This window comes from Crinia signifera, chromosome 2 (genome assembly GCF_055691185.1).
Source record: "Crinia signifera chromosome 2, ASM5569118v1, whole genome shotgun sequence".
NCBI lineage: Eukaryota > Metazoa > Chordata > Amphibia > Anura > Myobatrachidae > Crinia > Crinia signifera.
The window spans coordinates 3,498,349-3,525,580 of record NC_139218.1 but is presented as its reverse complement, the minus strand read 5'-3'; the positions used below and the strand labels follow the sequence as shown (position 1 = coordinate 3,525,580).

Below are 27,232 nucleotides of genomic sequence, written 5' to 3'. Positions count from 1 at the left end.
TGGGGGCATATGTGTGGCACTGGGGGCATATGTTTGGCACTGGGGGCATATATGTGGCACTGGGGGCAAATCTGTGGCACTGGGGGCATATGTTTGGCACTGTGGGGGCATATCTGTGGTTCTGTGGGGGCATATGTGTGGCACCTGGGGCATCTGTTTGGCACTGTGGGGGCATATCTGTGGCACTGGGGGCATATCTGTGGCACTGTGGGGCATATGTTTGGCACTGTGGGGGCATATCTGTGGCACTGGGGGCATCTGTTTGGCACTGTGGGGGCATATCTGTGGCACTGGGGGCATATCTGTGGCACTGTGGGGCATATGTTTGGCACTGTGGGGGCATATCTGTGGCACTGTGGGGGCATATCTGTGGCACTGTGGGGGCATATCTGTGTCACTGTGGAGAGCTCCAGAAATGGACATTCTTGGACATCATACAAAGCAGGTTCATTGTGACAGAGCAGAATGTGCACTGAGCTGTCATTACCTTCTACATAGCCCCGCCCATTACCTTCTACATAGCCCCGCCCATTACCTTCTACATAGCCCCGCCCATTACCTTCTACATAGCCCCGCCCATTACCTTCTACATAGCCCCGCCCATTACCTTCTACATAGCCCACCCCATTACCTTCTACATAGCCCAGCCCATTACCTTCTACATAGCCCAGCCCATTACCTTCTACATAGCCCAGCCCATTACCTTCTACATAGCCCAGCCCATTACCTTCTACATAGCCCCACCCATTACCTTCTACATAGCCCAGCCCATTACCTTCTACATAGCCCGGCCCATTACCTTCTACATAGCCCGGCCCATTACCTTCTACATAGCCCGGCCCATTACCTTCTACATAGCCCAGCCCATTACCTTCTACATAGCCCAGCCCATTACCTTCTACATAGCCCCGCCCATTACCTTCTACATAGCCCAGCCCATTACCTTCTACATAGCCCAGCCCATTACCTTCTACATAGCCCCGCCCATTACCTTCTACATAGCCCCGCCCCATTACCTTCTACATAGCCCCGCCCATTACCTTCTACATAGCCCAGCCCATTACCTTCTACATAGCCCAGTCCATTACCTTCTACATAGCCCCGCCCATTACCTTCTACATAGCCCCGCCCATTACCTTCTACATAGCCCAGCCCATTACCTTCTACATAGCCCCGCCCATTACCTTCTACATAGCCGAGCCCATTACCTTCTACATAGCCCCGCCCATTACCTTCTACATAGCCCCGCCCATTACCTTCTACATAGCCCAGCCCATTACCTTCTACATAGCCCAGCCCATTACCTTCTACATAGCCCAGCCCATTACCTTCTACATAGCCCAGCCCATTACCTTCTACATAGCCCCGCCCATTACCTTCTACATAGCCCGGCCCATTACCTTCTACATAGCCCCGCCCATTACCTTCTACATAGCCCAGCCCATTACCTTCTACATAGCCCAGCCCATTACCTTCTACATAGCCCAGCCCATTACCTTCTACATAGCCCCGCCCATTACCTTCTACATAGCCCCGCCCATTACCTTCTACATTGCCCAGCCCATTATTATAATTTTTCTGAAATCTTAAGATAAATCTTTTGTCAAAATGTACTCTTTTGAATGAAATCTTTTGTGTTGGGCAGATGGGGAGTTCAAGGGAAATCTTAAGATAAATCTAAAGGCCCCCATACACATGGGTGACTTGTCCTACAGAGCAGGGGGGCTGGGGACGCTGCGGGGGACACAGGCGGCATAGAGCCGGGCAGAGGGAGCCGGGAGCTGTCAGTGCTAGAAAAAAAAGCCTATACAATGAATGGGCAGCCTGTGATTGGCTGAGCACTCTCTCAGCCAATTGCTGACTGGCTGAGAGAGCGCTCAGCCAATCACAGGCTGCCCATTCATTGTATGGGCTTTTTTTTTTTATTCAGTACTGACAGCTCCCGGCTCCCCCTGCCCGGCTCTATGCCGCCTGTGTCCCCCACAGCGTCCCCAGCCCCCCCTGCTCCCTCCACCACCGCGCCGCCCCACTAGGTCCCAAGTCGGGTGGTCGGACGTGCAGCAGGTCCGACCACTCGACGCAGATCCGATGCGCACGGGACCGCGCATCGGATCTGAGGGGACATCAAAACTAGCCGATTTTGGTCCGATTTCGGCCAGATCCGACTGATCTGGCCGAAATCTGACCAAAATCGGCTAGTGTATGGGGGCCTTTAAGATCACAGATCTTTCTAGTGTGTGGGCACCTTAACACTATTGTTCTTACTGGTAGAGATCTCAGTGTTAAGGGTGACCACCATTAGATAGAATTAGCGCAATATAGCGCAGACCCCGCAGCACCCAAACTTACCTAGCACCTCCAAGCCACCGCGGGGTCTGCGCAGTTATTGTTATGCCACTGTATGAATGGAAGTTAGGGTTAGGCTGCGGGAGGGAAGGTTACGGTGAGGCTGCGGGAGGGGAGGTTAGGGTGAGGCTGCGGGAGGGGAGGATTAGGGTGAGGCTGCGGGAGGGAGGATTAGGGTGAGGCTGCGGGAGGGAAGGTTAGGGTGAGGCTGCGGGAGGGGAGGTTAGGGTGAGGCTGCGGAAGGGAAGGTTAGGGTGAGGCTGCGGGAGGGAAGGTTAGGGTGAGGCTGCGGGAGGGGAGGTTAGGGTTAGGCTGCGGGAGGGGAGGTTAGGGTGAGGCTGCGGGAGGGAAGGTTAGGGTGAGGCTGCGGGAGGGGAGGTTAGGGTTAGGCTGCAGAAGGGGAGGTAAGGGTGAGGCTGCGGTAGGGAAGGTTAGGGTAAGGCTGCGGGAGGGAAGGTTAGGGTAAGGCTGCGGGAGGGAAGGTTAGGGTGAGGCTGCGGGAGGGGAGGTTAGGGTGAGGCTGCAGAAGCGGAGGTTAGGGTTAGGCTGCGGGAGGGAAGGTTAGGGTGAGGCTGCGGGAGGGAAGGTTAGGGTGAGGCTGCGGGAGGGAAGGTTAGGGTGAGGCTGCGGGAGGGGAGGTTAGGGTTAGGCTGCAGAAGGGGATGTTAGGGTGAGGCTGCGGGAGGGAAGGTTAGGGTAAGGCTGCGGGAGGGAAGGTTAGGGTAAGGCTGCGGGAGGGGAGGTTAGGGTGAGGCTGCGGGAGGGGAGGTTAGGGTGAGGCTGCAGAAGGGGAGGTTAGGGTTAGGCTGTGGGAGGGGAGGTTAGGGTTAGGCTGCGGGAGGGGAGGTTAGGGTTAGGCTGCGGGAGGGGAGGTTAGGGTTAGGCTGCGGGAGGGGAGGTTAGGGTTAGGCTGCGGGAGGGGAGGTTATGCTTCGGGAGGGGAGGTTAGGCTGCAGGAGGGGAGGTTAGGGTTAGGCTGCAGGAGGGGAGGTTAGGGTGAGGCTGCGGGAGGGGAGGTTAGGGTTAGGCTGCGGGAGGGGAGGTTAGGGTTAGGCTGCAGGAGGGGAGGTTAGGGTGAAGCTGCGGGAGGGGAGGTTAGGGTTAGGCTGCAGGAGGGGAGGTTAGGGTTAGGCTGCGGGAGGGGAGGTTAGGGTTAGGCTGCAGGAGGGGAGGTTAGGGTGAAGCTGCAGGGAGGGGAGGTTAGGGTTAGGCTGCGGGAGGGGAGGTTAGGGTTAGGCTGTGGGAGGGGAGGTTAGGGTTAGGCTGCAGGAGGGGAGGTTAGGGTTAGGCTGCGGGAGGGGAGATTAGGGTCAGGCTGCGGGAGGGGAGGTTAGGGTTACGCTGCGGGAGGGGAGGTTAGGGTTAAGCTGCGGGAGGGGAGGTTAGGGTGAGGCTGCAGGAGGGGAGGTTAGGATTATGCTGCGGGAGGGGAGGTTAGGATTATGCTGCGGGAGGGGAGGTTAGGATTATGTTGCGGGAGGGGAGGTTAGGGTGAGGCTGCAGGAGGGGAGGTTAGGATTATGCTGCGGGAGGGGAGGTTAGGGTCAGGCTGCGGGAGGGGAGGTTAGGGACAGGCTGCGGGAGGGGAGGTTAGGGTTACACTGCGGGAGGGGAGGTTAGGGTTAGGCTGCGGGAGGGGAGGTTAGGGTGAGGCTGCAGAAGGGGAGGTTAGGGTTAGGCTGCGGGAGGGGAGGTTAGGGTTAGGCTGCGGGAGGGGAGGTTAGGGTTAGGCTGCGGGAGGGGAGGTTATGCTTCGGGAGGGGAGGTTAGGCTGCAGGAGGGGAGGTTAGGGTTAGGCTGCAGGAGGGGAGGTTAGGGTGAGGCTGCGGGAGGGGAGGTTAGGGTTAGGCTGCAGGAGGGGAGGTTAGGGTTAGGCTGCGGGAGGGGAGGTTAGGGTTAGGGTGTAGGAGGGGAGGTTAGGGTCAGGCTGCGGGAGGGGAGGTTAGGGTCAGGCTGCGGGAGGGGAGGTTAGGGTTACACTGCGGGAGGGGAGGGTTAGGCTGCGGGAGGGGAGGTTAGGGTGAGGCTGCAGAAGGGGAGGTTAGGGTTAGGCTGCGGGAGGGGAGGTTAGGGTTAGGCTGCGGGAGGGGAGGTTAGGGTTAGGCTGCGGGAGGGGAGGTTATGCTTCGGGAGGGGAGGTTAGGCTGCAGGAGGGGAGGTTAGGGTTAGGCTGCAGGAGGGGAGGTTAGGGTGAGGCTGCGGGAGGGGAGGTTAGGGTTAGGCTGCAGGAGGGGAGGTTAGGGTTAGGCTGCAGGAGGGGAGGTTAGGGTGAAGCTGCGGGAGGGGAGGTTAGGGTTAGGCTGTGGGAGGGAAGGTTAGGGTTAGGCTGCGGGAGGGGAGGTTAGGGTTAGGCTGCAGGAGGGGAGGTAAGGGTTAGGCTGCAGGAGGGGAGGTTAGGGTTAGGCTGCAGGAGGGGAGATTAGGGTCAGGCTGCGGGAGGGGAGGTTAGGGTTACGCTGCGGGAGGGGAGGTTAGGGTCAGGCTGCGGGAGGGGAGGTTAGGGTTACACTGCGGGAGGGGAGGGTTAGGCTGCGGGAGGGGAGGTTAGGATTATGCTGCGGGAGGGGAGGTTAGGGTGAGGCTGCAGGAGGGGAGGTTAGGATTATGCAGCGGGAGGGGAGGGTTAGGCTGCGGGAGGGGAGGTTAGGATTATGCTGCAGGAGGGGAGGTTAGGGTCAGGCTGCGGGAGGGGAGGTTAGGGTCAGGCTGCGGGAGGGGAGGTTAGGGTTAGGCTGCGGGAGGGGAGGTTAGGGTTAGGCTGCAGGAGGGGAGGTTAGGGTGAGGCTGCAGGAGGGGAGGTTAGGATTATGCTGCAGGAGGGGTGGGTTAGGCTGCGGGAGGGGAGGTTAGGGTTAGGCTGCGGGAGGGGAGTTTAGGGTGAAGCTGCAGGGAGTGGAGGTTAGGGTTAGGTTGCAGGAGGGGAGAGTTAGATTGCGGGAGGGGAGGTTAGGGTTAGATCGCGGGAGGGGAGGTTAGATCACAAGAGGGGAGGTTAGATCGAGGGAGGGGAGGTTAGGCCCCTCCTTGGTCACACAGCAGCATGTGCTGGGTGAGAAGAGCTGATTCTGCCAGGTAATAGGTGCCCCCCATCTGACCTGGGTTATTACTACCCCCCTCTCTCACACACCACTGTACACTACATATATAATAGTACAATGAATCTGTCACAGTTGCTATGGAATATTACATTGTATATTATAGGTGTTTTCAAGAACTGCTTCCACCATAAAGTAATTAATGCTTTACAATGATTGTCCCCTCTCACCGCTCAGGTTCATCTTGGCGCTGTAGCTGCCGTGGTAGGTGGGGTCAGTGTTGGGCGTGTGACATTCGTACTCTCCCGCGTCCCGCTCCTGCAGCTGGTGGATGTGCAGCAGTGTGTGGTCCCCGGACACTCTCTCCACCGATATGTCCCCGCTCTGTACCCGCTGGCTGTATATGGCGTAGGAGAAGGCGGGGTCTCCGGTGCCCACCACCTGCACCTCTCTGTCCGGGGCGGACGGCAGGTAGATGGAGTACAGGAAGTTCTGCTCGGATGGGCCCTGGTAGCCCTGCACCTTGCACCAGATAGTGATGTGGGAGCCCACGGTCCGGTACAGGGGCCCCTGCTGGACGATCACCTGCCGCTGGGCCCAGGACACGCCTGTCAGGAGAGACACACACACAATGACTGACAGACACAATGGGGTACATTTAGTAAGATGTTAGTTCTACTGATGGGATGTTGCCATAACAACCAATTAAATTATACTTCTTATTTATTTAAGATATATATATATATATATATATATATATATATATACACATATTATGGCCCTTATTCAGATCTAATCGCAGTACAAATTTGTTCTCAGAATGGGAAAAACCATGTGCACTGCAGGTGGGGCAGATGTAACGGGTGCAGAGTTAGATTTGGGTGGGGTGTGTTGAAACTGAAATCTAAATTGCAGTGCAAAAAAAAATGCACCCAGTATTTACATGGCACAGAAACAAAATAACTCACACAAATCTAACTCTCTCTGCACCTGTTACATCTGCCCCACCTGCAGTGCACATGGTTTTAACCATTTTGAGAACAAATTTGGACTGCCATCAGATCTGAATAAGGGCCTGTGTGATTAGTTGCTATAGACAACATCGCACCAATAGATTGACTGTCTTAGTAAAATGACCACAAAGTGCCTATTGCCCTGCACCCCAGAAAGTCCCAGATACAGGTGTAGAAACCCCCAGTATATATTCCCAGTCCCTACAGTGATATAACAGATATGAGGGGCTTACCCAGGACGCTCAGCCACAGAAGCCCCCCATACACAGGCGCCATGGTGTGCAGTGTAGGTGAGGCGCAGAGCTCTGCAGTGTGTAAGAGGTACTGTCAGACAGCGGGTTACAGCTAGCACTCGTATACAGGAAACCACAGACTGGCAGCCAGACGGTTACACAGCAGAAGTGTCCTCACAGAGTCACACACCGCACACAGCTACTTCCTGCTGCCGGGCTGCTGCAGCATCACAGTCCGGGGGATCTTACCCTAGACTGTCCGGGCTGCTGCACTATATGCTACTATCACCCCATTACCACTATACATGCCAGGTCACACCCGGGACTGTTATATGGGACTGCAGCGTTCCTGCTCTTACCCCAGACTGTCTGGGCTGCTGCACTATATGCTACTATCACCCCATTACCACTATACACGCCAGATCACACCCGGGACTGTTATATGGGACTGCAGCGTTCCTGCTCTTACCCCAGACTGTCCGCCCCTACGATCACCCCATTACCACTATACACGCCAGGTCACACCCGGGACTGTTATATGGGACTGCAGCGTTCCTGCTCTTACCCTAGACTGTCTGGGCTGCTGCACTATATGCTACTATCACCCCATTACCACTATACACGCCAGGTCACACCCGGGACTGTTATATGGGACTGCAGCGTTCCTGCTCTTACCCCAGACTGTCCGCCCCTACGATCACCCCATTACCACTATACACGCCAGGTCACACCCGGGACTGTTATATGGGACTGCAGCGTTCCTGCTCTTACCCCAGACTGTCTGGGCTGCTGCACTATATGCTACTATCACCCCATTACCACTATACACGCCAGGTCACACCCGGGACTGTTATATGGGACTGCAGCGTTCCTGCTCTTACCCCAGACTGTCCGCCCCTACTATCACCCCATTACCACTATACACGCCAGGTCACACCGGGGACTGGTATATGGGACTGCAGCGTTCCTGCTCTTACCCCAGACTGTCCGGGCTGCTGCACTATATGCTACTATCACCCCATTACCACTATACACGCCAGGTCACACCTGGGACTGTTATATGGGACTGCAGCGTTCCTGCTCTTACCCCAGACTGTCCGGGCTGCTGCACTATATGCTACTATTACCCCATTACCACTATACACGCCAGGTCACACCCGGGACTGTTATATGGGACTGCAGCGTTCCTGCTCTTACCCCAGACTGTCCGGGCTGCTGCACTATATGCTACTATTACCCCATTACCACTATACACGCCAGGTCGCACCCGGGACTGTTATATGGGACTGCAGCGTTCCTGCTCTTACCCCAGACTGTCCGCCCCTACTATCACCCCATTACCACTATACACGCCAGGTCACACCGGGGACTGGTATATGGGACTGCAGCGTTCCTGCTCTTACCCCAGACTGTCCGGGCTGCTGCACTATATGCTACTATCACCCCATTACCACTATACACGCCAGGTCACACCTGGGACTGTTATATGGGACTGCAGCGTTCCTGCTCTTACCCCAGACTGTCCGGGCTGCTGCACTATATGCTACTATTACCCCATTACCACTATACACGCCAGGTCACACCCGGGACTGTTATATGGGACTGCAGCGTTCCTGCTCTTACCCCAGACTGTCCGGGCTGCTGCACTATATGCTACTATCACCCCATTACCACTATACACGCCAGGTCACACCCGGGACTGTTATATGGGACTGTAGCGTTCCTGCTCTTATCCCAGACTGTCCGGGCTGCTGCACTATATGCTACTATCACCCTATTACCACTATACACGCCAGGTCACACCGGGGACTGCTACATGGGACTGCAGCGTTCCTGCTCTTACCCCAGACTGTCCGGGCTGCTGCACTATATGCTACTATCACCCCAATACCACTATACACGCCAGGTCACACCCGGGACTGTTATATGGGACTGCAGCGTTCCTGCTCTTACCCCAGACTGTCCGGGCTGCTGCACTATATGCTACTATCACCCCATTACCACTATACACGCCAGGTCACACCCGGGACTGTTATATGGGACTGCAGCGTTCCTGCTCTTACCCCAGACTGTCCGGGCTGCTGCACTATATGCTACTATTACCCCATTACCACTATACACGCCAGGTCACACCCGGGACTGTTATATGGGACTGCAGCGTTCCTGCTCTTACCCCAGACTGTCCGGGCTGCTGCACTATATGCTACTATCACCCTATTACCACTATACACGCCAGGTCACACCCGGGACTGTTATATGGGACTGCAGCGTTCCTGCTCTTACCCCAGACTGTCCGGGCTGCTGCACTATATGCTACTATCACCCCATTACCACTATACATGCCAGGTCACACCCGGGACTGTTATATGGGACTGCAGCGTTCCTGCTCTTACCCCAGACTGTCCGAGCTGCTGCACTATATGCTACTATCACCCCATTAACACTATACACGCCAGGTCACACCCGGGACTGTTATATGGGACTGCAGCGTTCCTGCTCTTACCCCAGACTGTCCGGGCTGCTGCACTATATGCTACTATCACCCCATTACCACTATACATGCCAGGTCACACCCGGGACTGTTATATGGGACTGCAGCGTTCCTGCTCTTACCCCAGACTGTCCGAGCTGCTGCACTATATGCTACTATCACCCCATTAACACTATACACGCCAGGTCACACCCGGGACTGTTATATGGGACTGCAGCGTTCCTGCTCTTACCCCAGACTGTCTGGGCTGCTGCACTATATGCTACTATCACCCCATTACCACTATACACGCCAGGTCACACCGGGGACTGCTACATGGGACTGCAGCGTTCCTGCTCTTACCCCAGACTGTCCGGGCTGCTGCACTATATGCTACTATCACCCTATTACCACTATACATGCCAGGTCACACCCGGGACTGTTATATGGGACTGCAGCGTTCCTGCTCTTACCCCAGACTGTCCGAGCTGCTGCACTATATGCTACTATCACCCCATTACCACTATACACGCCAGGTCACACTCGGGATTGTTATATGGGACTGCAGCGTTCCTGCTCTTACCCCAGACTGTCCGGGCTGCTGCACTATATGCTACTATCACCCCATTACCACTATACACGCCAGGTCACACCGGGGACTGCTACATGGGACTGCAGCGTTCCTGCTCTTACCCCAGACTGTCCGGGCTGCTGCACTATATGCTACTATCACCCCATTACCACTATACATGCGAGGTCACACCCGGGACTGTTATATGGGACTGCAGCGTTCCTGCTCTTACAACAGACTGTCCGAGCTGCTGCACTATATGCTACTATCACCCCATTACCACTATACACGCCAGGTTACACCCGGGACTGTTCTATGGGACTGCAGCGTTCCTGCTCTTACCCCAGACTGTCCGGGCTGCTGCACTATATGCTACTATCACCCCATTACCACTATACACGCCAGGTTACACCCGGGACTGTTCTATGGGACTGCAGCGTTCCTGCTCTTACCCCAGACTGTCCGGGCTGCTGCACTATATGCTACTATCACCCCATTACCACTATACACGCCAGGTTACACCCGGGACTGTTATATGGGACTGCAGCGTTCCTGCTCTTACCCCAGACTGTCCGGGCTGCTGCACTATATGCTACTATCACCCTATTACCACTATACACGCCAGGTCACACCCGGGACTGTTATATGGGACTGCAGCGTTCCTGCTCTTACCCCAGACTGTCCGGGCTGCTGCACTATATGCTACTATCACCCCATTACCACTATACACACAAGGTCACACCGGGGACTGGTATATGGGACTGCAGCGTTCCTGCTCTTACCCCAGACTGTCCGGGCTGCTGCACTATATGCTACTATCACCCCATTACCACTATACACGCCAGGTCACACCCGGGACTGTTATATGGGACTGCAGCGTTCCTGCTCTTACCCCAGACTGTCCGGGCTGCTGCACTATATGCTACTATCACCCCATTACCACTATACACGCCAGGTCACACCCGGGACTGTTATATGGGACTGCAGCGTTCCTGCTATTACCCCAGACTGTCCGGGCTGCTGCACTATATGCTCCTATCACCCCATTACCACTATACACGCCAGGTCACACCCGGGACTGTTATATGGGACTGCAGCGTTCCTGCTCTTACCCCAGACTGTCCGGGCTGCTGCACTATATGCTACTATCACCCCATTACCACTATACACGCCAGGTCACACCGGGGACTGCTACATGGGACTGCAGCGTTCCTGCTCTTACCCCAGACTGTCTGGGCTGCTGCACTATATGCTACTATCACCCCATTACCACTATACATGCGAGGTCACACCCGGGACTGTTATATGGGACTGCAGCGTTCCTGCTCTTACAACAGACTGTCCGGGCTGCTGCACTATATGCTACTATCACCCCATTACCACTATACACGCCAGGTCACAATCGGGACTGTTATATGGGACTGCAGCGTTCCTGCTATTACCCCAGACTGTCCGGGCTGCTGCACTATATGCTACTATCACCCCATTACCACTATACACGCCAGGTCGCACCCGGGACTGTTATATGGGACTGCAGCGTTCCTGCTCTTACCCCAGACTGTCCGGGCTGCTGCACTATATGCTACTATCACCCCATTACCACTATACACGCCAGGTCACACCCGGGACTGTTATATGGGACTGCAGCGTTCCTGCTCTTACCCCAGACTGTCCGGGCTGCTGCACTATATGCTACTATCACCCCATTACCACTATACACGCCAGGTCACACCCGGGACTGGTATATGGGACTGCAGCGTTCCTGCTCTTACCCCAGACTGTCCGGGCTGCTGCACTATATGCTACTATCACCCCATTACCACTATACATGCCAGGTCACACCCGGGACTGTTATATGGGACTGCAGCGTTCCTGCTATTACCCCAGACTGTCCGGGCTGCTGCACTATATGCTCCTATCACCCCATTACCACTATACACGCCAGGTCACACCCAGGACTGTTCTATGGGACTGCAGCGTTCCTGCTATTACCCCAGACTGTCCGGGCTGCTGCACTATATGCTACTATCACCCCATTACCACTATACACGCCAGGTCACAATCGGGACTGTTATATGGGTCTGCAGCGTTCCTGCTCTTACCCCAGACTGTCCGGGCTGCTGCACTATATGCTACTATCACCCCATTACCACTATACACGCCAGGTCACACCCGGGACTGTTATATGGGACTGCAGCGTTCCTGCTCTTACCCCAGACTGTCTGGGCTGCTGCACTATATGCTACTATCACCCCATTAACACTATACACACAAGGTCACACCGGGGACTGGTATATGGGACTGCAGCGTTCCTGCTCTTACCCCAGACTGTCCGGGCTGCTGCACTATATGCTACTATCACCCCATTACCACTATACATGCCAGGTCACACCCGGGACTGTTATATGGGACTGCAGCGTTCCTGCTCTTACCTCAGACTGTCTGGGCTGCTGCACTATATGCTACTATCACCCCATTACCACTATACACACAAGGTCACACCGGGGACTGGTATATGGGACTGCAGCGTTCCTGCTCTTACCCCAGACTGTCCGGGCTGCTGCACTATATGCTACTATCACCCCATTACCACTATACATGCCAGGTCACACCCGGGACTGTTATATGGGACTGCAGCGTTCCTGCTCTTACCCCAGACTGTCTGGGCTGCTGCACTATATGCTACTATCACCCCATTAACACTATACATGCCAGGTTACACCCGGGACTGTTCTATGGGACTGCAGCGTTCCTGCTCTTACCCCAGACTGTCCGGGCTGCTGCACTATATGCTACTATCACCCCATTACCACTATACACGCCAGGTCACACCCGGGACTGTTATATGAGACTGCAGCGTTCCTGCTCTTACCCCAGACTGTCCGGGCTGCTGCACTATATGCTACTATTACCCCATTACCACTATACACGCCAGGTCACACCCGGGACTGTTATATGGGACTGCAGCGTTCCTGCTCTTACCCCAGACTGTCCGGGCTGCTGCACTATATGCTACTATCACCCCATTACCACTATACACGCCAGGTCACACCCGGGACTGTTATATGGGACTGCAGCGTTCCTGCTCTTACCCCAGACTGTCCGGGCTGCTGCACTATATGCTACTATCACCCCATTACCACTATACACGCCAGGTCACACCGGGGACTGCTACATGGGACTGCAGCGTTCCTGCTCTTACCCCAGACTGTCTGGGCTGCTGCACTATATGCTACTATCACCCCATTACCACTATACATGCGAGGTCACACCCGGGACTGTTATATGGGACTGCAGCGTTCCTGCTCTTACAACAGACTGTCCGGGCTGCTGCACTATATGCTATTATCACCCCATTACCACTATACACGCCAGATCGCACCCAGGACTGTTCTATGGGACTGCAGCGTTCCTGCTCTTACCCCAGACTGTCCGGGCTGCTGCACTATATGCTACTATCACCCCATTACCACTATACACGCCAGGTCACACCCGGGACTGTTATATGGGACTGCAGCGTTCCTGCTCTTACCCCAGACTGTCCGGGCTGCTGCACTATATGCTACTATCACCCCATTACCACTATACACGCCAGGTTACACCCGGGACTGTTCTATGGGACTGCAGCGTTCCTGCTCTTACCCCAGACTGTCCGGGCTGCTGCACTATATGCTACTATCACCCCATTACCACTATACATGCCAGGTCACACCCGGGACTGTTATATGGGACTGCAGCGTTCCTGCTCTTACCCCAGACTGTCTGGGCTGCTGCACTATATGCTACTATCACCCCATTAACACTATACACGCCAGGTTACACCCGGGACTGTTCTATGGGACTGCAGCGTTCCTGCTCTTACCCCAGACTGTCCGGGCTGCTGCACTATATGCTACTATCACCCCATTACCACTATACACGCCAGGTCACACCCGGGACTGTTATATGGGACTGCAGCGTTCCTGCTCTTACCCCAGACTGTCCGGGCTGCTGCACTATATGCTACTATTACCCCATTACCACTATACACGCCAGGTCACACCCGGGACTGTTATATGGGACTGCAGCGTTCCTGCTCTTACCCCAGACTGTCCGCCCCTACTATCACCCCATTACCACTATACACGCCAGGTCACACCCGGGACTGTTATATGGGACTGCAGCGTTCTTGCTCTTACCCCAGACTGTCCGGGCTGCTGCACTATATGCTACTATCAGCCCATTACCACTATACACGCCAGGTCACACCCGGGACTGTTATATGGGACTGCAGCGTTCCTGCTCTTACCCTAGACTGTCCGGGCTGCTGCACTATATGCTACTATCACCCCATTACCACTATACACGCCAGGTCACACCCGGGACTGTTATATGGGACTGCAGCGTTCCTGCTCTTACCCCAGACTGTCCGGGCTGCTGCACTATATGCTACTATCACCCCATTACCACTATACACGCCAGGTCGCACCGGGGACTGCTACATGGGACTGCAGCGTTCCTGCTCTTACCCCAGACTGTCCGGGCTGCTGCACTATATGCTACTATCACCCCATTACCACTATACACGCCAGGTCACACCGGGGACTGCTACATGGGACTGCAGCGTTCCTGCTCTTATCCCAGACTGTCCGGACAGCTGCACTATATGCTACTATCACCCCATTACCACTATACACGCGAGGTCACACCCGGGACTGTTATATGGGACTGCAGCGTTCCTGCTCTTACCCCAGACTGTCCGGGCTGCTGCACTATATGCTACTATCACCCCATTACCACTATACACGCCAGGTCGCACCCGGGACTGTTATATGGGACTGCAGCGTTCCTGCTCTTACCCCAGACTGTCCGCCCCTACGATCACCCCATTACCACTATACACGCCAGGTCACACCCGGTACTGTTATATGGGACTGCAGCGTTCCTGCTCTTACCCCAGACTGTCTGGGCTGCTGCACTATATGCTACTATCACCCCATTACCACTATACACGCCAGGTCACACCCGGGACTGTTATATGGGACTGCAGCGTTCCTGCTCTTACCCCAGACTGTCCGCCCCTACTATCACCCCATTACCACTATACACGCCAGGTCACACCGGGGACTGGTATATGGGACTGCAGCGTTCCTGCTCTTACCCCAGACTGTCCGGGCTGCTGCACTATATGCTACTATCACCCCATTACCACTATACACGCCAGGTCACACCCGGGACTGTTATATGGGACTGCAGCGTTCCTGCTCTTACCCCAGACTGTCCGGGCTGCTGCACTATATGCTACTATTACCCCATTACCACTATACACGCCAGGTCACACCCGGGACTGTTATATGGGACTGCAGCGTTCCTGCTCTTACCCCAGACTGTCCGGGCTGCTGCACTATATGCTACTATCACCCTATTACCACTATACACGCCAGGTCACACCCGGGACTGTTATATGGGACTGCAGCGTTCCTGCTCTTACCCCAGACTGTCCGGGCTGCTGCACTATATGCTACTATCACCCCATTACCACTATACACGCCAGGTCACACCCGGGACTGTTATATGGGACTGCAGCGTTCCTGCTCTTACCCCAGACTGTCCGAGCTGCTGCACTATATGCTACTATCACCCCATTAACACTATACACGCCAGGTCACACCCGGGACTGTTATATGGGACTGCAGCGTTCCTGCTCTTACCCCAGACTGTCCGGGCTGCTGCACTATATGCTACTATCACCCCATTACCACTATACATGCCAGGTCACACCCGGGACTGTTATATGGGACTGCAGCGTTCCTGCTCTTACCCCAGACTGTCCGAGCTGCTGCACTATATGCTACTATCACCCCATTAACACTATACACGCCAGGTCACACCCGGGACTGTTATATGGGACTGCAGCGTTCCTGCTCTTACCCCAGACTGTCTGGGCTGCTGCACTATATGCTACTATCACCCCATTACCACTATACACGCCAGGTCACACCGGGGACTGCTACATGGGACTGCAGCGTTCCTGCTCTTACCCCAGACTGTCCGGGCTGCTGCACTATATGCTACTATCACCCTATTACCACTATACATGCCAGGTCACACCCGGGACTGTTATATGGGACTGCAGCGTTCCTGCTCTTACCCCAGACTGTCCGAGCTGCTGCACTATATGCTACTATCACCCCATTACCACTATACACGCCAGGTCACACTCGGGATTGTTATATGGGACTGCAGCGTTCCTGCTCTTACCCCAGACTGTCCGGGCTGCTGCACTATATGCTACTATCACCCCATTACCACTATACACGCCAGGTCACACCGGGGACTGCTACATGGGACTGCAGCGTTCCTGCTCTTACCCCAGACTGTCCGGGCTGCTGCACTATATGCTACTATCACCCCATTACCACTATACATGCGAGGTCACACCCGGGACTGTTATATGGGACTGCAGCGTTCCTGCTCTTACAACAGACTGTCCGAGCTGCTGCACTATATGCTACTATCACCCCATTACCACTATACACGCCAGGTTACACCCGGGACTGTTCTATGGGACTGCAGCGTTCCTGCTCTTACCCCAGACTGTCCGGGCTGCTGCACTATATGCTACTATCACCCCATTACCACTATACACGCCAGGTTACACCCGGGACTGTTCTATGGGACTGCAGCATTCCTGCTCTTACCCCAGACTGTCCGGGCTGCTGCACTATATGCTACTATCACCCCATTACCACTATACACGCCAGGTTACACCCGGGACTGTTATATGGGACTGCAGCGTTCCTGCTCTTACCCCAGACTGTCCGGGCTGCTGCACTATATGCTACTATCACCCTATTACCACTATACACGCCAGGTCACACCCGGGACTGTTATATGGGACTGCAGCGTTCCTGCTCTTACCCCAGACTGTCCGGGCTGCTGCACTATATGCTACTATCACCCCATTACCACTATACACACAAGGTCACACCGGGGACTGGTATATGGGACTGCAGCGTTCCTGCTCTTACCCCAGACTGTCCGGGCTGCTGCACTATATGCTACTATCACCCCATTACCACTATACACGCCAGGTCACACCCGGGACTGTTATATGGGACTGCAGCGTTCCTGCTCTTACCCCAGACTGTCCGGGCTGCTGCACTATATGCTACTATCACCCCATTACCACTATACACGCCAGGTCACACCCGGGACTGTTATATGGGACTGCAGCGTTCCTGCTATTACCCCAGACTGTCCGGGCTGCTGCACTATATGCTCCTATCACCCCATTACCACTATACACGCCAGGTCACACCCGGGACTGTTATATGGGACTGCAGCGTTCCTGCTCTTACCCCAGACTGTCCGGGCTGCTGCACTATATGCTACTATCACCCCATTACCACTATACACGCCAGGTCACACCGGGGACTGCTACATGGGACTGCAGCGTTCCTGCTCTTACCCCAGACTGTCTGGGCTGCTGCACTATATGCTACTATCACCCCATTACCACTATACATGCGAGGTCACACCCGGGACTGTTATATGGGACTGCAGCGTTCCTGCTCTTACAACAGACTGTCCGGGCTGCTGCACTATATGCTACTATCACCCCATTACCACTATACACGCCAGGTCACAATCGGGACTGTTATATGGGACTGCAGCGTTCCTGCTATTACCCCAGACTGTCCGGGCTGCTGCACTATATGCTACTATCACCCCATTACCACTATACACGCCAGGTCGCACCCGGGACTGTTATATGGGACTGCAGCGTTCCTGCTCTTACCCCAGACTGTCCGGGCTGCTGCACTATATGCTACTATCACCCCATTACCACTATACACGCCAGGTCACACCCGGGACTGTTATATGGGACTGCAGCGTTCCTGCTCTTACCCCAGACTGTCCGGGCTGCTGCACTATATGCTACTATCACCCCATTACCACTATACACGCCAGGTCACACCCGGGACTGGTATATGGGACTGCAGCGTTCCTGCTCTTACCCCAGACTGTCCGGGCTGCTGCACTATATGCTACTATCACCCCATTACCACTATACATGCCAGGTCACACCCGGGACTGTTATATGGGACTGCAGCATTCCTGCTATTACCCCAGACTGTCCGGGCTGCTGCACTATATGCTCCTATCACCCCATTACCACTATACACGCCAGGTCACACCCAGGACTGTTCTATGGGACTGCAGCGTTCCTGCTATTACCCCAGACTGTCCGGGCTGCTGCACTATATGCTACTATCACCCCATTACCACTATACACGCCAGGTCACAATCGGGACTGTTATATGGGTCTGCAGCGTTCCTGCTCTTACCCCAGACTGTCCGGGCTGCTGCACTATATGCTACTATCACCCCATTACCACTATACACGCCAGGTCACACCCGGGACTGTTATATGGGACTGCAGCGTTCCTGCTCTTACCCCAGACTGTCTGGGCTGCTGCACTATATGCTACTATCACCCCATTAACACTATACACACAAGGTCACACCGGGGACTGGTATATGGGACTGCAGCGTTCCTGCTCTTACCCCAGACTGTCCGGGCTGCTGCACTATATGCTACTATCACCCCATTACCACTATACATGCCAGGTCACACCCGGGACTGTTATATGGGACTGCAGCGTTCCTGCTCTTACCTCAGACTGTCTGGGCTGCTGCACTATATGCTACTATCACCCCATTACCACTATACACACAAGGTCACACCGGGGACTGGTATATGGGACTGCAGCGTTCCTGCTCTTACCCCAGACTATACCAATAGATTGTGAATAGGTCTCCTGGGCGCTAAGGCAAACATCCAAATTTAGTCCAGAAGATATACCCAAAAAAGAGAAAAAATGCTACAATAGTGCTATTATCACCCCATTACCACTATACACGCCAGATCGCACCCAGGACTGTTCTATGGGACTGCAGCGTTCCTGCTCTTACCCCAGACTGTCCGGGCTGCTGCACTATATGCTACTATCACCCCATTACCACTATACACGCCAGGTCACACCCGGGACTGTTATATGGGACTGCAGCGTTCCTGCTCTTACCCCAGACTGTCTGGGCTGCTGCACTATATGCTACTATCACCCCATTAACACTATACACGCCAGGTTACACCCGGGACTGTTCTATGGGACTGCAGCGTTCCTGCTCTTACCCCAGACTGTCCGGGCTGCTGCACTATATGCTACTATCACCCCATTAACACTATACACACAAGGTCACACCCGGGACTGTTATATGGGACTGCAGCGTTCCTGCTCTTACCCCAGACTGTCTGGGCTGCTGCACTATATGCTACTATCACCCCATTACCACTATACACGCCAGGTCACACCGGGGACTGGTATATGGGACTGCAGCGTTCCTGCTCTTACCCCAGACTGTCCGGGCTGCTGCACTATATGCTACTATCACCCCATTACCACTATACACGCCAGGTCACACCCGGGACTGTTATATGGGACTGCAGCGTTCCTGCTCTTACCCCAGACTGTCCGGGCTGCTGCACTATATGCTACTATCACCCCATTACCACTATACACGCCAGGTCACACCCGGGACTGTTATATGGGACTGCAGCGTTCCTGCTATTACCCCAGACTGTCCGGGCTGCTGCACTATATGCTCCTATCACCCCATTACCACTATACACGCCAGGTCACACCCGGGACTGTTATATGGGACTGCAGCGTTCCTGCTCTTACCCCAGACTGTCCGGGCTGCTGCACTATATGCTACTATCACCCCATTACCACTATACACGCCAGGTCACACCGGGGACTGCTACATGGGACTGCAGCGTTCCTGCTCTTACCCCAGACTGTCTGGGCTGCTGCACTATATGCTACTATCACCCCATTACCACTATACATGCGAGGTCACACCCGGGACTGTTATATGGGACTGCAGCGTTCCTGCTCTTACAACAGACTGTCCGGGCTGCTGCACTATATGCTACTATCACCCCATTACCACTATACACGCCAGGTCACAATCGGGACTGTTATATGGGACTGCAGCGTTCCTGCTATTACCCCAGACTGTCCGGGCTGCTGCACTATATGCTACTATCACCCCATTACCACTATACACGCCAGGTCGCACCCGGGACTGTTATATGGGACTGCAGCGTTCCTGCTCTTACCCCAGACTGTCCGGGCTGCTGCACTATATGCTACTATCACCCCATTACCACTATACACGCCAGGTCACACCCGGGACTGTTATATGGGACTGCAGCGTTCCTGCTCTTACCCCAGACTGTCCGGGCTGCTGCACTATATGCTACTATCACCCCATTACCACTATACACGCCAGGTCACACCCGGGACTGGTATATGGGACTGCAGCGTTCCTGCTCTTACCCCAGACTGTCCGGGCTGCTGCACTATATGCTACTATCACCCCATTACCACTATACATGCCAGGTCACACCCGGGACTGTTATATGGGACTGCAGCATTCCTGCTATTACCCCAGACTGTCCGGGCTGCTGCACTATATGCTCCTATCACCCCATTACCACTATACACGCCAGGTCACACCCAGGACTGTTCTATGGGACTGCAGCGTTCCTGCTATTACCCCAGACTGTCCGGGCTGCTGCACTATATGCTACTATCACCCCATTACCACTATACACGCCAGGTCACAATCGGGACTGTTATATGGGTCTGCAGCGTTCCTGCTCTTACCCCAGACTGTCCGGGCTGCTGCACTATATGCTACTATCACCCCATTACCACTATACACGCCAGGTCACACCCGGGACTGTTATATGGGACTGCAGCGTTCCTGCTCTTACCCCAGACTGTCTGGGCTGCTGCACTATATGCTACTATCACCCCATTAACACTATACACACAAGGTCACACCGGGGACTGGTATATGGGACTGCAGCGTTCCTGCTCTTACCCCAGACTGTCCAGGCTGCTGCACTATATGCTACTATCACCCCATTACCACTATACATGCCAGGTCACACCCGGGACTGTTATATGGGACTGCAGCGTTCCTGCTCTTACCTCAGACTGTCTGGGCTGCTGCACTATATGCTACTATCACCCCATTACCACTATACACACAAGGTCACACCGGGGACTGGTATATGGGACTGCAGCGTTCCTGCTCTTACCCCAGACTGTCCGGGCTGCTGCACTATATGCTACTATCACCCCATTACCACTATACATGCCAGGTCACACCCGGGACTGTTATATGGGACTGCAGCGTTCCTGCTCTTACCCCAGACTGTCTGGGCTGCTGCACTATATGCTACTATCACCCCATTAACACTATACATGCCAGGTTACACCCGGGACTGTTCTATGGGACTGCAGCGTTCCTGCTCTTACCCCAGACTGTCCGGGCTGCTGCACTATATGCTACTATCACCCCATTACCACTATACACGCCAGGTCACACCCGGGACTGTTATATGGGACTGCAGCGTTCCTGCTCTTACCCCAGACTGTCCGGGCTGCTGCACTATATGCTACTATTACCCCATTACCACTATACACGCCAGGTCACACCCGGGACTGTTATATGGGACTGCAGCGTTCCTGCTCTTACCCCAGACTGTCCGGGCTGCTGCACTATATGCTACTATCACCCCATTACCACTATACACGCCAGGTCACACCCGGGACTGTTATATGGGACTGCAGCGTTCCTGCTCTTACCCCAGACTGTCCGGGCTGCTGCACTATATGCTACTATCACCCCATTACCACTATACACGCCAGGTCACACCGGGGACTGCTACATGGGACTGCAGCGTTCCTGCTCTTACCCCAGACTGTCTGGGCTGCTGCACTATATGCTACTATCACCCCATTACCACTATACATGCGAGGTCACACCCGGGACTGTTATATGGGACTGCAGCGTTCCTGCTCTTACAACAGACTGTCCGGGCTGCTGCACTATATGCTATTATCACCCCATTACCACTATACACGCCAGATCGCACCCAGGACTGTTCTATGGGACTGCAGCGTTCCTGCTCTTACCCCAGACTGTCCGGGCTGCTGCACTATATGCTACTATCACCCCATTACCACTATACACGCCAGGTCACACCCGGGACTGTTATATGGGACTGCAGCGTTCCTGCTCTTACCCCAGACTGTCCGGGCTGCTGCACTATATGCTACTATCACCCCATTACCACTATACACGCCAGGTTACACCCGGGACTGTTCTATGGGACTGCAGCGTTCCTGCTCTTACCCCAGACTGTCCGGGCTGCTGCACTATATGCTACTATCACCCCATTACCACTATACATGCCAGGTCACACCCGGGACTGTTATATGGGACTGCAGCGTTCCTGCTCTTACCCCAGACTGTCTGGGCTGCTGCACTATATGCTACTATCACCCCATTAACACTATACACGCCAGGTTACACCCGGGACTGTTCTATGGGACTGCAGCGTTCCTGCTCTTACCCCAGACTGTCCGGGCTGCTGCACTATATGCTACTATCACCCCATTACCACTATACACGCCAGGTCACACCCGGGACTGTTATATGGGACTGCAGCGTTCCTGCTCTTACCCCAGACTGTCCGGGCTGCTGCACTATATGCTACTATTACCCCATTACCACTATACACGCCAGGTCACACCCGGGACTGTTATATGGGACTGCAGCGTTCCTGCTCTTACCCCAGACTGTCCGCCCCTACTATCACCCCATTACCACTATACACGCCAGGTCACACCCGGGACTGTTATATGGGACTGCAGCGTTCTTGCTCTTACCCCAGACTGTCCGGGCTGCTGCACTATATGCTACTATCAGCCCATTACCACTATACACGCCAGGTCACACCCGGGACTGTTATATGGGACTGCAGCGTTCCTGCTCTTACCCTAGACTGTCCGGGCTGCTGCACTATATGCTACTATCACCCCATTACCACTATACACGCCAGGTCACACCCGGGACTGTTATATGGGACTGCAGCGTTCCTGCTCTTACCCCAGACTGTCCGGGCTGCTGCACTATATGCTACTATCACCCCATTACCACTATACACGCCAGGTCGCACCGGGGACTGCTACATGGGACTGCAGCGTTCCTGCTCTTACCCCAGACTGTCCGGGCTGCTGCACTATATGCTACTATCACCCCATTACCACTATACACGCCAGGTCACACCGGGGACTGCTACATGGGACTGCAGCGTTCCTGCTCTTATCCCAGACTGTCCGGACAGCTGCACTATATGCTACTATCACCCCATTACCACTATACACGCGAGGTCACACCCGGGACTGTTATATGGGACTGCAGCGTTCCTGCTCTTACCCCAGACTGTCCGGGCTGCTGCACTATATGCTACTATCACCCCATTACCACTATACACGCCAGGTCGCACCCGGGACTGTTATATGGGACTGCAGCGTTCCTGCTCTTACCCCAGACTGTCCGCCCCTACGATCACCCCATTACCACTATACACGCCAGGTCACACCCGGGACTGTTATATGGGACTGCAGCGTTCCTGCTCTTACCCCAGACTGTCTGGGCTGCTGCACTATATGCTACTATCACCCCATTACCACTATACACGCCAGGTCACACCCGGGACTGTTATATGGGACTGCAGCGTTCCTGCTCTTACCCCAGACTGTCCGCCCCTACTATCACCCCATTACCACTATACACGCCAGGTCACACCGGGGACTGGTATATGGGACTGCAGCGTTCCTGCTCTTACCCCAGACTGTCCGGGCTGCTGCACTATATGCTACTATCACCCCATTGCCACTATACACGCCAGGTCACACCTGGGACTGTTATATGGGACTGCAGCGTTCCTGCTCTTACCCCAGACTGTCCGGGCTGCTGCACTATATGCTACTATTACCCCATTACCACTATACACGCCAGGTCACACCCGGGACTGTTATATGGGACTGCAGCGTTCCTGCTCTTACCCCAGACTGTCCGGGCTGCTGCACTATATGCTACTATTACCCCATTACCACTATACACGCCAGGTCGCACCCGGGACTGTTATATGGGACTGCAGCGTTCCTGCTCTTACCCCAGACTGTCCGCCCCTACTATCACCCCATTACCACTATACACGCCAGGTCACACCGGGGACTGGTATATGGGACTGCAGCGTTCCTGCTCTTACCCCAGACTGTCCGGGCTGCTGCACTATATGCTACTATCACCCCATTACCACTATACACGCCAGGTCACACCTGGGACTGTTATATGGGACTGCAGCGTTCCTGCTCTTACCCCAGACTGTCCGGGCTGCTGCACTATATGCTACTATTACCCCATTACCACTATACACGCCAGGTCACACCCGGGACTGTTATATGGGACTGCAGCGTTCCTGCTCTTACCCCAGACTGTCCGGGCTGCTGCACTATATGCTACTATCACCCCATTACCACTATACACGCCAGGTCACACCCGGGACTGTTATATGGGACTGTAGCGTTCCTGCTCTTATCCCAGACTGTCCGGGCTGCTGCACTATATGCTACTATCACCCTATTACCACTATACACGCCAGGTCACACCGGGGACTGCTACATGGGACTGCAGCGTTCCTGCTCTTACCCCAAACTGTCCGGGCTGCTGCACTATATGCTACTATCACCCCAATACCACTATACACGCCAGGTCACACCCGGGACTGTTATATGGGACTGCAGCGTTCCTGCTCTTACCCCAGACTGTCCGGGCTGCTGCACTATATGCTACTATCACCCCATTACCACTATACACGCCAGGTCACACCCGGGACTGTTATATGGGACTGCAGCGTTCCTGCTCTTACCCCAGACTGTCCGGGCTGCTGCACTATATGCTACTATTACCCCATTACCACTATACACGCCAGGTCACACCCGGGACTGTTATATGGGACTGCAGCGTTCCTGCTCTTACCCCAGACTGTCCGGGCTGCTGCACTATATGCTACTATCACCCTATTACCACTATACACGCCAGGTCACACCCGGGACTGTTATATGGGACTGCAGCGTTCCTGCTCTTACCCCAGACTGTCCGGGCTGCTGCACTATATGCTACTATCACCCCATTACCACTATACATGCCAGGTCACACCCGGGACTGTTATATGGGACTGCAGCGTTCCTGCTCTTACCCCAGACTGTCCGAGCTGCTGCACTATATGCTACTATCACCCCATTAACACTATACACGCCAGGTCACACCCGGGACTGTTATATGGGACTGCAGCGTTCCTGCTCTTACCCCAGACTGTCCGGGCTGCTGCACTATATGCTACTATCACCCCATTACCACTATACATGCCAGGTCACACCCGGGACTGTTATATGGGACTGCAGCGTTCCTGCTCTTACCCCAGACTGTCCGAGCTGCTGCACTATATGCTACTATCACCCCATTAACACTATACACGCCAGGTCACACCCGGGACTGTTATATGGGACTGCAGCGTTCCTGCTCTTACCCCAGACTGTCCGGGCTGCTGCACTATATGCTACTATCACCCCATTACCACTATACACGCCAGGTCACACCGGGGACTGCTACATGGGACTGCAGCGTTCCTGCTCTTACCCCAGACTGTCCGGGCTGCTGCACTATATGCTACTATCACCCTATTACCACTATACATGCCAGGTCACACCCGGGACTGTTATATGGGACTGCAGCGTTCCTGCTCTTACCCCAGACTGTCCGAGCTGCTGCACTATATGCTACTATCACCCCATTACCACTATACACGCCAGGTCACACTCGGGATTGTTATATGGGACTGCAGCGTTCCTGCTCTTACCCCAGACTGTCCGGGCTGCTGCACTATATGCTACTATCACCCCATTACCACTATACACGCCAGGTCACACCGGGGACTGCTACATGGGACTGCAGCGTTCCTGCTCTTACCCCAGACTGTCCGGGCTGCTGCACTATATGCTACTATCACCCCATTACCACTATACATGCGAGGTCACACCCGGGACTGTTATATGGGACTGCAGCGTTCCTGCTCTTACAACAGACTGTCCGAGCTGCTGCACTATATGCTACTATCACCCCATTACCACTATACACGCCAGGTTACACCCGGGACTGTTCTATGGGACTGCAGCGTTCCTGCTCTTACCCCAGACTGTCCGGGCTGCTGCACTATATGCTACTATCACCCCATTACCACTATACACGCCAGGTTACACCCGGGACTGTTCTATGGGACTGCAGCGTTCCTGCTCTTACCCCAGACTGTCCGGGCTGCTGCACTATATGCTACTATCACCCCATTACCACTATACACGCCAGGTTACACCCGGGACTGTTATATGGGACTGCAGCGTTCCTGCTCTTACCCCAGACTGTCCGGGCTGCTGCACTATATGCTACTATCACCCTATTACCACTATACACGCCAGGTCACACCCGGGACTGTTATATGGGACTGCAGCGTTCCTGCTCTTACCCCAGACTGTCCGGGCTGCTGCACTATATGCTACTATCACCCCATTACCACTATACACACAAGGTCACACCGGGGACTGGTATATGGGACTGCAGCGTTCCTGCTCTTACCCCAGACTGTCCGGGCTGCTGCACTATATGCTACTATCACCCCATTACCACTATACACGCCAGGTCACACCCGGGACTGTTATATGGGACTGCAGCGTTCCTGCTCTTACCCCAGACTGTCCGGGCTGCTGCACTATATGCTACTATCACCCCATTACCACTATACACGCCAGGTCACACCCGGGACTGTTATATGGGACTGCAGCGTTCCTGCTATTACCCCAGACTGTCCGGGCTGCTGCACTATATGCTCCTATCACCCCATTACCACTATACACGCCAGGTCACACCCGGGACTGTTATATGGGACTGCAGCGTTCCTGCTCTTACCCCAGACTGTCCGGGCTGCTGCACTATATGCTACTATCACCCCATTACCACTATACACGCCAGGTCACACCGGGGACTGCTACATGGGACTGCAGCGTTCCTGCTCTTACCCCAGACTGTCTGGGCTGCTGCACTATATGCTACTATCACCCCATTACCACTATACATGCGAGGTCACACCCGGGACTGTTATATGGGACTGCAGCGTTCCTGCTCTTACAACAGACTGTCCGGGCTGCTGCACTATATGCTACTATCACCCCATTACCACTATACACGCCAGGTCACAATCGGGACTGTTATATGGGACTGCAGCGTTCCTGCTATTACCCCAGACTGTCCGGGCTGCTGCACTATATGCTACTATCACCCCATTACCACTATACACGCCAGGTCGCACCTGGGACTGTTATATGGGACTGCAGCGTTCCTGCTCTTACCCCAGACTGTCCGGGCTGCTGCACTATATGCTACTATCACCCCATTACCACTATACACGCCAGGTCACACCCGGGACTGTTATATGGGACTGCAGCGTTCCTGCTCTTACCCCAGACTGTCCGGGCTGCTGCACTATATGCTACTATCACCCCATTACCACTATACACGCCAGGTCACACCCGGGACTGGTA

The 27,232-nt window shown here is 54.6% G+C and overlaps 1 protein-coding gene across 1 annotated transcript in view; it reads right to left on the bottom strand.

Moving 5' to 3' along the window:
- LOC146057564 (immunoglobulin superfamily member 3-like) overlaps positions 1-6,690 on the bottom strand; it is a 66,984-nt gene extending 60,294 nt beyond the window's left edge. The window contains exons 1-2 of the mRNA XM_083168941.1: positions 6,628-6,690; positions 5,612-5,989 (exon numbers count right to left, since the gene is read on the bottom strand). Of these exons, the coding sequence (XP_083025067.1) occupies positions 5,612-5,989; positions 6,628-6,670 (421 nt within the window). The 5' untranslated portion in view covers positions 6,671-6,690. The remainder of the gene's footprint in view (positions 1-5,611; positions 5,990-6,627) is intronic.
- Positions 6,691-27,232: the final 20,542 nt, after the last annotated feature.